The sequence below is a fragment of the Trypanosoma rangeli genome, assembly GCF_003719475.1.
Source record: "Trypanosoma rangeli strain AM80 chromosome Unknown Tra_15.4_contig_00003, whole genome shotgun sequence".
In the NCBI taxonomy this organism is placed as follows: domain Eukaryota; phylum Euglenozoa; class Kinetoplastea; order Trypanosomatida; family Trypanosomatidae; genus Trypanosoma; species Trypanosoma rangeli.
Window position 1 is genome coordinate 73,566 of NW_021705747.1, and position 10,319 is coordinate 83,884.

General features: G+C 52.6%; 5 protein-coding genes across 5 annotated transcripts, besides 16 other annotated features; all 5 read left to right on the forward strand.

Moving 5' to 3' along the window:
* Positions 1–62: 62 nt before the first annotated feature.
* Positions 63–86: a microsatellite.
* A 69-nt stretch (positions 87–155) lies between these two features.
* Positions 156–201: a microsatellite.
* A 57-nt stretch (positions 202–258) lies between these two features.
* Positions 259–290: a microsatellite.
* A 91-nt stretch (positions 291–381) lies between these two features.
* Positions 382–408: a microsatellite.
* A 1-nt stretch (position 409) lies between these two features.
* Positions 410–449: a microsatellite.
* A 274-nt stretch (positions 450–723) lies between these two features.
* Positions 724–774: a microsatellite.
* A 582-nt stretch (positions 775–1,356) lies between these two features.
* Positions 1,357–1,399: a microsatellite.
* On the forward strand, positions 1,400–2,635 carry TraAM80_00201 (nuclear lim interactor-interacting factor-like protein; the record flags this gene model as incomplete). Its single annotated transcript, XM_029377291.1, has 1 exon — positions 1,400–2,635. The coding sequence occupies one exon, from the start codon at positions 1,400–1,402 to the stop codon at positions 2,633–2,635; it is 1,236 nt and encodes a 411-aa protein (XP_029242887.1).
* A 48-nt stretch (positions 2,636–2,683) lies between these two features.
* Positions 2,684–2,774: a microsatellite.
* A 58-nt stretch (positions 2,775–2,832) lies between these two features.
* Positions 2,833–2,863: a microsatellite.
* A 148-nt stretch (positions 2,864–3,011) lies between these two features.
* Positions 3,012–3,160: a microsatellite.
* A 427-nt stretch (positions 3,161–3,587) lies between these two features.
* Positions 3,588–3,616: a microsatellite.
* A 328-nt stretch (positions 3,617–3,944) lies between these two features.
* Positions 3,945–3,968: a microsatellite.
* Positions 3,969–4,318: 350 nt separating this feature from the next.
* Positions 4,319–5,230, forward strand: TraAM80_00202 (uncharacterized protein; the record flags this gene model as incomplete). The annotated part of the gene is made up of 1 exon (XM_029377292.1): positions 4,319–5,230. One exon carries the CDS (start codon positions 4,319–4,321, stop codon positions 5,228–5,230), a length of 912 nt encoding a protein of 303 aa, XP_029242888.1.
* A 317-nt stretch (positions 5,231–5,547) lies between these two features.
* Positions 5,548–5,623: a microsatellite.
* A 226-nt stretch (positions 5,624–5,849) lies between these two features.
* Positions 5,850–5,895: a microsatellite.
* Positions 5,896–5,922: 27 nt separating this feature from the next.
* TraAM80_00203 (putative aminopeptidase P1) lies at positions 5,923–7,716 on the forward strand (the record flags this gene model as incomplete). The annotated part of the gene is made up of 1 exon (XM_029377293.1): positions 5,923–7,716. One exon carries the CDS (start codon positions 5,923–5,925, stop codon positions 7,714–7,716), a length of 1,794 nt encoding a protein of 597 aa, XP_029242889.1.
* Positions 7,717–7,822: 106 nt separating this feature from the next.
* Positions 7,823–7,852: a microsatellite.
* Positions 7,852–7,871: a microsatellite.
* Positions 7,872–7,898: 27 nt separating this feature from the next.
* On the forward strand, positions 7,899–8,681 carry TraAM80_00204 (putative trans-sialidase; the record flags this gene model as incomplete). The annotated part of the gene is made up of 1 exon (XM_029377294.1): positions 7,899–8,681. One exon carries the CDS (start codon positions 7,899–7,901, stop codon positions 8,679–8,681), a length of 783 nt encoding a protein of 260 aa, XP_029242890.1.
* Positions 8,682–9,277: 596 nt separating this feature from the next.
* On the forward strand, positions 9,278–10,114 carry TraAM80_00205 (P28 protein; the record flags this gene model as incomplete). Its single annotated transcript, XM_029377295.1, has 1 exon — positions 9,278–10,114. One exon carries the CDS (start codon positions 9,278–9,280, stop codon positions 10,112–10,114), a length of 837 nt encoding a protein of 278 aa, XP_029242891.1.
* Positions 10,115–10,319: the final 205 nt, after the last annotated feature.

Here is a 10,319-nt window from a genome sequence, read left to right on the forward strand (position 1 = left end):
GTGGGGTGTCGAAGGTGGAGGGGCTGCCCTGCTTTCCTGCTTCCTCCTCTTGTCTCTTCTCTTTGCTGTGGTTGTTGTTGTTTTGTGGGGAGACGGGATGGCTCTCTGCCCACCCCGCCTTCTCATGGTTCCACGGAACTTGTCCGCCTCCACCCTCTTCTTCTCCCTCTTCTTCTCCCTCTTTTCCTTATTTCCTCTCCTCTCCTCGCGTGTGTGGGGTCAACAACTGTAGGAAGAGTATTTTTAGGCGGCCACACGAAAAAAAAAAAAAACAGAGAAAACAAAAAAAAGGAACGTAGAAAAGGAGCCTCATACATACAAATAAGCGCATTCATATATTTATAGTCCTTTGCAGCTCCCGCGGGAGTACAAACATATTTATTTGTTTGTTTGTTTGTTTGTTTGTTTTTGTGTGTGTGTGTGTGGTTTGTTTGCCGTGGGTGTTTGTGCTGCAGTGGAAAGTTAGCGAAGGAGAAAGCGAGAAAGGGTGGCAGAGCGACGACAGCAACTCGAGGGCAAAGCGGGTTTCTTCTTGGAGCTCTCTTGCCGGTATAGGGAGAACCTCTTTTTTCCCCCTTTTTTTTTCTTTTCGCTGTTCGGCATTTTGCCTTTTTTTCCCGCTTCATTTCGTCCCTTTCTTTTTGTTTGCTTATCTCTGTGTGCCTCTTTAGTGGGCAGTTCGTCTTCTCGGCTCCTCCAGGCGGCGTGTGTGCAGGGCTTTATTGGTGCTGCTGCGGCTGCTTCGCCTGTCTGCCTGCGGTGGGTGTTGCTCCTCGCGTTCCCTCCCAACTTGCGTGCCGACGTCGCTGTGAAAAAGTGGGGGGAGAGAAGTGGCAAGGGTCACCGCAATAAACTAAAGCCAGGACGGGAACTCACGAGGAGGTGCATTAACGCCCACGCGTGCGACCCGGTTGTTTGCGCCTTTCCCGCTCAAGGAGGGGGGAAGAATTAGCCAGTCGGCTGCGCACACACCACACGTGCGTCGACGGAGAGAAAAGACCTCCTGTCCAGCTCGCAGGGACCCGGAGCAAACGGGGGAATAAGAAAAGTTAAACACCTGTACATATTATTAAACAAGGAATTTTGGGGAGTTTTTGTGTGGGTTTTGTTTTGTTGTTCCCGTTGTTCCTCGGTGCTGAGAGACATCCCGCGTGTCATTGCCGTAGTCCCCGCCGATTCTTAACGCCCCTGCGCTGTACAGAGAGCGTGGGTGAAGTGAGGGATTATAAAAGGAGGAGGCCTCCTTTTATTTTTGTTTTGGCTTGTTTGGTTGTAAGGAGCGAGCGGGCGAGGGTGAGAACGTGTGTGTGTGTGTGCTCTGATTACTTTTTGTGGGCGAAGGGCAACGTAGGGAAGGAGGGGAGGATAGGATAGGAGAGGAGAGGAGAGGAGAGGAGAGATGAGCTACGATGCCGCATCGTTTTTCCGCGGCATTTCTGCCAGGCTGAGTGCGGCGAGGCAGTCATGTAGTGACAGTGGAACGCGGAGGCGGGTAGAGGATGATGATGAGCCGCAGCAGCCCGTCGCTCCACCCCCATTGTCGACGATATCATCATCGCCGGTACAGCCGCAACCCGCGACGTGCGCGGACAGGGCAGTGAGCGCAACCATAGCGGCAAACGCATTAGGGACTATTGTTTCTCTTGCTAGGAGCTCTGGTATACCCACCTATGCTCCTGCGGCGGGGGATGGTGTTGGCTCCGCTAGGCTTTCCGTGCATAGCGCGCAGGTTAGTGGAGCGTTCATGACGCAGGTGCAGCAAGGGCCAGGGCCGCTGAAAAGGCGTGGCTCGGCGTTGACAGGTAATCCTATTCTGTGTGCTGGTAGGGACGTCGTTGTCGGCACCAATGGGATCTCCTCCGATGAGGGTGGTGTGACGGAGGACAAGGAAGGGGGTAATGGCAGCAACAGCAACACCGTTAGCAGCAGCGGCAGCACTGAGAGCGAGAAGAAGTTACCGTTACATGATTTTGTGACACGAAGAAAGAAAATTAAAAATATGCCAACAAACACGTCGCCTGTCATCGCTAAGAATCATCCCTCGCTACTCCCGCCGAAGTTGCCGCTGCATGAGGGGAAGAAGACGCTTATTTTGGATCTTGATGAGACGCTTGTGCACAGTTCACTCGTACAACAAGCGAGGCACCATGACTTAGTACTCAACATCCCAGTGGGCAGCGGTGCAACCACCGTATACGTGGCATACCGCCCCTTTTTAAGGCAGTTTATTGACGCTATTGCGGAACACTTTGAGGTGGTCGTCTTCACAGCGTCTGTGTCCAGGTACTGTAACGCAGTCATGAATGCCGTGGACCCAGGTGGCGTTTTGGGCCCTCTAAGACTTTACCGTGAACACTGTAGCATCTTGAATGGGGCATATGTGAAGGATCTCTCACTGCTCGGGCGTGACTTGAATCAGATGGTTATTGTGGATAACAGCCCAGTGACGTATTTATTTCAGCAGCGAAACGCCATACCTATCCCCTCATGGTTTGAAGATCCCAACGACATGGAGTTGAAGCGTCTGCTACCTATAGTAGAAGCCCTTGCCAGGGCGGAAAACGTGTATGATGTTTTGGATGACTACAACGCGGTACTGCAGCTGAAACAGGAGCAGATGCGGGGCGGAGAATAACTGATTTACGAGGCGACAAAATTTTTTGAGCATTTTTCACCTGCCATCTTTTTTTTTTGTTGTTTGTTTGTTTTTCCGTTCGTATTATTATTATTTTTTCCTTATGTGATTTTGAATCTAGCTCTGTGTTTGTTTTGTTCTGCTCTGCTGTATGTGTTCTTCCGCGGGTTTTGTCCGACTTACGGCGTCTCTCTCTTTATATTATATATATATATATATATATAATATTTGTGTTTAGCCCGTGTCTGTTTGTTGACTTTTTTGCTGTCGTGTCCAGTCTTTGGCTCCTGTGGAGGTTGTTTGCACCCCCGACCTGCTGCTGCTAGAGAGGAGGGAACAGAGGGAAGAGTGTGTGAAGGGGAAAGGCAAAGAGAGAGTGTATGGGTGTGTGTGTGTGTGTGTGTGTGTCGTGCACGGGCGTCGCCGCGTACCATGGTTGCATGTGTGTGTGTGTGTTTGTTCGTTCGTTTGTTTTATTTGATGCATGTATGTATGTACACACATATGTGTATGTCTGTGTCTGTGCGGCGGGTTCTTTTCAAAGTTATATTTGAGGCAGGCATCTGCTGGGACGGTTTCACGACCCACCCCCTTCTCTCAACCCACAGCCAGCCAGTTTTCTCACAAGCTGTCTCTTTCACTGCCAGTGTGTGTATGTGTGGATATTTTTTCCCCTCCCTTTCTCCCCCGTGTGGTGGTGAAAGGCAGGACAAAGAAGAACAGCGGGTCACGAGGGACCCCACGCACACATGCGCTGAGTTTGTTTCATTGGTGAATTGGGGGGGGAGAGGGGGCAGTGTGGCCCTCCCTGCACATGTGGCGTCATGCATGCCTCTCACCCTCTCGAAAAGTGCTAATACAAAAGGGCAAAGACAGGGGAACTTAACTGCTAAACCACAGAGGTGATGGATGTACCGGTGGACATGAAGCTGTTTTGGTATTTTTCTTTTTTGTGGGTGAGTCGGTGAGGGAGTGACTGAGGCCTTCGTTTCGTTTGCCTCTCTATTTTACGGTTGGTTTACATGTTTCTGGAGAGGCACGGGGCTGTGCGCGCCTCCCCCTGCACCTGTACGCACGCACGCACGCGCTTTCATATCTGCTTGCAATCCTTTTCATTCGTCTTTTTATTCTTGAACCTCCCTGTGGTTAAACTTGACAGGGCATTTTTGGTTTGTCTGTTTGCTTTTGGAGATCTTACCGCTTGCTTTTTTGTTCTTCCCGCACGAAGCAGACCTCCGCCAGTCTGAGGACGCTTTTTCCGCGCTACCCCTCTCAGCTTCCCGCACGGCGTCCACACGCATGTGTCCTCGTGTGTGTGTATGTATGTGTGTGTAGCGGACAGATGTACGTTGCTGCTCTCTCACTTCAGTCCCTGTCGTGTGCGGCTAACCCGCCCCCCCCCTTCATCGGAGCGCGTGGAAAGACTCTGCTTCGCTGGTGCATCAACCGTCACGCCGCACGGCCATCTTGCTTGTTGAACTCTTCTACCTCTCATGGCATAAAGGGAAGGAGGGCGAGGATCTACGCTTCCCACCAACTAGGCAAGCACTTGAGTTCAATTCTATTCCACCAACAGGAGCGGATAGAAAAAAAAAGAATATCAACGAAAATAGGTAAGAAGAGGGAAAAATAAAACCATTTTTAATTTGAAGCTTCACACGTCAGTTTTGCATGCATTGTTCTATGGCGCATATCACGGCTACACTACTGCGTCAGCAGGACGATCTATGCAGCGTTGCCGTCCTTGCACTTTTGCGTGGCAAAGATGACTTTAAGCGATTGGCGGCAAGTGAGGGGGAAGCGATTATTTGCCGTGACAAAGAGGACGAGGAGAAGTTGGCGGTTGGTATTGATATTGCGAGGGCCAAGGGCATTCTCCGCGGAAATCCACACGTCGCCAAGGCCATACAGATTTGTGTGGCGGGCAGGACAGCGCAGCAGGTGACGGGCGAAGTCCTGTGTCATCTGCCAAGCAAGGAGGGGAACATTATTGTCATTCAAGGACTTTCTGGCACGGGAAAAGGCACCACCGTGGAGAAGCTGCAGAAAGTGCTGCCACGTTGTGTCACATGGAGCAACGGTAACGTGTTTCGCAGCTATACATATTTGTGCTGCGAAGAGTTAAAGGGGGCACCCGTTGTTCCGGAGCTACTCACGCCGGAGTTGCTCTCTAAGGTGGAGAAACAGTTGACCTTTGAGCAGATGAAGGACGGTGAGTTTGACGTCATGCTCAAGGGAACCATGCGTGTGGCCGACATCCAGAACACGCTACTAAAGACACCTGAGATTAGCCGTGCGGTGCCCACGGTGGCGCAACAGACGCAGGGCGAAGTCATTCGCTTTGCGAACATGGCCGTTGGGAAGCTCAGTCGCGCCGGCCACAATGTCATTTTGGAGGGTCGTGCGCAGACGCTAAACAACATTCCTACACCACTCCGCTTTGAACTTGTGATGGACGATACCACACTGCTTGGCGAGCGTCGTGCAGCTCAGCGCGTTATGGCGAGGGCTCTCTCCAACATAAAAGACCACCTTGGTGAGGCTACTGATGAAATGGTAGAAGAGGCCATTATGAAGGCGCTAGATGAGATGTAAAAGGTACTTAAGTTGCATCTATGTGGAGTCCTACTCTGCCCCGTGGAATGCTGAGGAAAGCAATAATAAAGTTAGGGTCACTTTTCCGTTTTGTTTTTTTGTGAACACCGTTACCACTACTACTTCTACTAGTCGTACCGTGAATACGTGCAGGTGCATCAATGGCCCAGTGGATGTGTGACAGGTTTGTATGTGTCTATTTTATTTTTTGTTGTTGTTTCTGTGCAATGACATTTTTATTGTTATGTGCTATTTGAGCATTCACAATATATACGCACGTGCACTTCCCCACGTCGCTAGTTTTTGGCGTACGTATCTGTGTGTGTGTGTGTGTGTGTGTGTGTGTGTGTATGTGTGTGTATGTGTCTGCGGTGTGGGTGTGTGGGTGTGTGTCTGCGGTGTGGGTGAAATAATGAGAAGAGAGTTTTGGCTCGCTGCGATACATGTCTGCTTTATTGCTTGTGTGGTCGTTTCTCTCGAGCTGGTTCGTCCTTCCCCTATGCGCATATACATGCTCTTGCTTGATGCCGCTGCAGACTTTAAAAATAGTGCAAAGAGGAGGGGAAAGAACATCACACGCATACAGGACGACTAGGAAAAATACGAAAAGTACACCAGTTTGTTTGTTTGTTGTTGTTGTTTTTGTTTTTTGTTGTTTTTTTGTTAGGAAGAGTGGAGCACGCCAAGGAGCAATGATGTCGACGGCAAGCAAAATTCTGACGGCACTGCGTGAGTCGATGCAGCAGTACTCCCTGGCCGCCCTCATCGTCCCCTCCGGTGATCCTCACAACAGTGAGTACGTGAAGGATGAGTACAAGTGCCGCGCCTACATCACAAACTTTAAGGGAAGCGCTGGCACGTGCCTTGTTACCATGTTTGAGGCCTATCTCTGGACGGACGGACGCTATTGGCTTGAGGCGTCGCAAACCCTCTACCCGGAGTGGACGCTGATGAAGGATGGTCACCCAGGTGTGCCAACGCTGGAGAGCTGGATTGAGTTAAACCTGGGCTCTGCTGTACCGGTAGGGATGAACAGTTGTCTGTCGACTGTGGCTGAATGGGAGCGGCGACGCAAGACAATCAACCTGGTATCCGTGCCGGAGCTGGTGCAGCCGCTGATGCCACCTGTCGAGCGGCCACTTGCAAAGGTATACGCCCGTCCAGACGAGTTCTGTGGTCTGCGCTGTGAGGAAAAGGTGGCAGCGTTGGTGGAGGAGATGGAGCGGCAGAAGTGCGATGCTGTAGTGCTCTCGGCGCTGGACGAGGTTGCTTGGCTTACCAACTTGCGGGGCTGGGAGGTTCCTTTTAATCCCGTGTTCTACGCCTACGGCGTGGTACAGCGCGGTGCTGCTGCGCCCACAGTACACCTCTTCGTGGACGCCGACGTGGGCGAGGCGAAGGGATCGGCGCTGGAGTTCCACCCGTACAATGCACTGGAGGCGCACCTTCGTGCTCTTCCGACGGGCACCACCTTCCTTGTGGACGTGTGCCAGACGAGTCAGTGGTTGTTCGCGCTGTTAGAGTCAACGGGAATGCAGGTAAAACGGGTACAGTGCGGTCCGGCACAAATGTTAAAGGCCGTCAAAAATACCGTGGAAATTGAGGGTTTCCGCCGCTGCCATGTTCGCGACGGCGTGGCGCTTACACGCTACTTGGCGTGGCTGCACGACGCGGTGGCTGTAAAGGGGGACACAAGCATTACCGAAGCCAGCGGCGCTCGGCGCTTGGAGGAATTCCGGCGTGAGGAGGAACACTTCGTGCAGCTGAGTTTTTCCACCATCTCCTCTGTCGGCCCTAACGCAGCGGTTGTGCACTACACTGCGCCACCTGAGGGCTCCGCGACGATTGTGCCAAACCAACTGTACCTTGTTGACAGCGGGGCTCAGTACCTTGACGGTACCACCGACGTCACGCGGACGGTATGTTTTACGAGACCAAGCGAGGAAGAGCGCGAGGCGTACACGCTCGTTCTGAAAGGGAACCTCGCCCTCCGCCGCGCCGTATGGCCTATCGGCACAAGCGGCCATCATCTCGACGTGCTTGCGCGTGCCGCGTTGTGGCAATGCGGGATGAATTATGCACACGGCACCGGTCATGGGGTTGGCTCGTTTTTGAACGTGCATGAGGGACCACAGGGCATCGGTATGCGCCCGATGCCGACAGGGGCGACACTGACGGCGGGTATGGTGATATCGAATGAGCCAGGGTACTACAAGGACGGTGCGTTTGGCATCCGCATAGAGAATCTCGAGGTCGTCGTGGCTGCCCCTACGAAGCACAGCAAAGAGGGGTTCCTAACGTTTGACACGCTCACCGTGGTACCGTTGTGCCGCGAACTCACTGATGTGGCGGTACTGACACAGGCGGAGCGGCAGCAGGTGGATGCCTACCACCAAAAGGTGAGGGAGGCACTCCTTCCCCACCTTCGCCGCCGCAACGACAGCCGCGCAATCGCCTACTTGGAGCATCACACAGCACCGCTCTAACCAGCGGTTGCCAGTGTTCATAAGGGTGTGATGGGCGATGGGCGGTGTTATTGGTCATGGACTGCTATGTCTGCCCCATTCCTTTTATTGGTCCCACCTTCGTTTACTCTCTTTCTTTATTTCTCTCTCTCTCTCTGTGTGTGTGTGTGTGTGTGCAGTAGAGGACCACCAAGAGGCTCATAATGTCGCTTTTTGGTAAAAAGACGTGGCGTCTGCAGGACGTCATGCGCACCGATGAAACGCAGGAACTTGTGAGCATTCTGAAGATTACCCATCCGTTCCGTAAGCAGCGCATTGTCGTCGTGCCCGCCCCCCGCTATGCAAAGGAGTCGTACTACCACGACTGGGTTTATCAGCCCTACGCTAAGGAGCACCGCTTGTTTGTGAGCAACGACATATTTAATCCCACTTCAGTCTACCTCGCCCGTGTTCTCATCCGTCGCGGTTTCTTCCCCGGCTACGCGTACTTTCACCCCATGGGATTTCCGGACTGCATCGACCTCAACCTTACCCGGCGTAAGTTTATCGTACGGGAGCAGCCATTGAAGACGCCCATGCCGCTGATCCTGCTCACACCAAACCTCTTTCGCGCGAAGCGTCATCCGTGGGTCGCCCGCAAGGTAATCAAGATTGTGGGCGAGCAGTACGTCACCCACCCTCGTGAGGAGCATCAGTCCATGTTGTTTGTGCTCCCACCGGAGTACGTTCCAGATGCGGTCAACACGCTGCAGAATCTTGGGTTTCAGGTAACCGACCACACCACTGCCGTCGCAGGCGAGGCGGCTGTGCTCAGTAAGTTGAATCGCTGGAGTGATATTGCGCAGCTGGTGGTTTTGGGCTACGTGTGGTTCATGATTGCCCTCCTTTTCGTGAATGAGTCACGACGGATGCAAACGATGTTTCACGAGTACAAGCGGGAGATGGTGGTGAAGGCAGGAAAGGACCCTGAAGAAATGGGTCTGTAGAGCCCCACTGCCGCACAGCAACAGAGAGTACGAATCATAGCAGCATTTTATTCAAATACCGGTGAGCCTGTTGGCGGTGAGTGGCCTTTCTTCCTCCCCTTCAACGGCACACACACATACGCTTACATATACACGGGGAACGCGAACGAGAGGGAGAGAGGGTGACAGACAGGGGATGAGTGAAGACGATGCGTCGTCGAGTGTTTTTTGTTTTTAACGACGTTTGGCTTGAAGTTCACTCAACTTTGTTTTTCTTTTGCCGTTCTTCATGGTGCTCCTCCTGTGAGGACTTTGTGGCGTTACGCGTTGGCGGTGGCGGTGGCGAGTTTCGTTTGCCTTCTGTCTGCCCCATCCCGTGACTTGTTTCTCCTCTCTTTTTCTCTCTGTGTGTATTCCCCTGTAGTGCTCCTTACATACGTCTGTGTTGTTGTTGTTGTGTTTTGCTACTCCTTTTTTCTTCTCTCTCTTCTCTTTTTCTGGTCTGTCGATGGGTGTCCGATCGTCCCGTGCGGCGTTGTTTGACACCATTCGGGGAACTTGAAAAAACTAAAAGGTAAAACACACTTGCCTTTTAACAGCAAACAACAAACATTGACATGTCCGCTGGGGGAGCCGAATTTAAAGCTGAGCTGCGTGCCGGCAAGCCCAAGTTTGGTGTGTTCCTTAATTCCGCCAGTCACCTGCTTGCCGGGCAATTCAGCCACTCCGGCTACGACTGGTTGTTGATTGACATGCAGCACTCCCCAGTGAATCCGCTGACCCTCAGCCAGTTGATTGCGGCCATCCGAACCGGCCCTGCGAAGGTGATGGTGCGGGTGGGGAGCACGGAGGACCGTCCCGGCATTCAGAACGCGCTGGACTCTGGCGCCGATGGGGTGCTGATTCCGTACGTAAACACCGCAGCGGAGTTGAGGGCTGCGGTGGAGTGCTGTTTCTATCCGACCGCCGGGACCCGTTCCGTGTACGCGCCGCAGCAGTGCATGAATGCGAAGGGACTGCTGGGGTACGCAGGTGAGGCGAACAAGAACGTGGTGGTGGCCTTCCAGGTGGAGACAGCCGATTGCATCAAGAACATGGACGAGATTATGGCAGTCAAAGGTGTCGATATCGCCTTCCTGGGGCAAAACGACCTTTGCATGTCAATGGGTCTGTATGAAAAGTACGTGTTCCCTGAAATGTACACCTCGCCGGAGCTAAACGAGGCGACCGAAAGACTCATTGCGGCAGCGCGCAAAAACAATGTCATCCTGGGTCTCTTTCTCTTCGGTACGGACCGCGTGGGGGAATTTCTGCAGAAGGGCTTCACGTTCATCAGCATCGGCAGCGAGCTGCACCACGCCCTGACACAGGCCTCCACGCATGTGAAGACTCTGGAGCAGATTGCCAATGCGGGTGGAAAGCCGTGGAAGCATCAGCCAAGCGCGATTGTGTAAATGAAGGGAAATAAAGGTGGCCCCACCAAAGCGAGAGTGCGTGTGGATGTTAAAGGTGGAAAGAGAAATTGTGTGTGTGTGTGTGAAGGGGAGTAGCGAAGCATCAGAAACAAATAAGCAAACACAAATTAAAACGACGTCGTCCTGAAACACCACCTGCAAAAATATCATTAATTCCAAATAATAAAAAAAACAGAAATAAAAA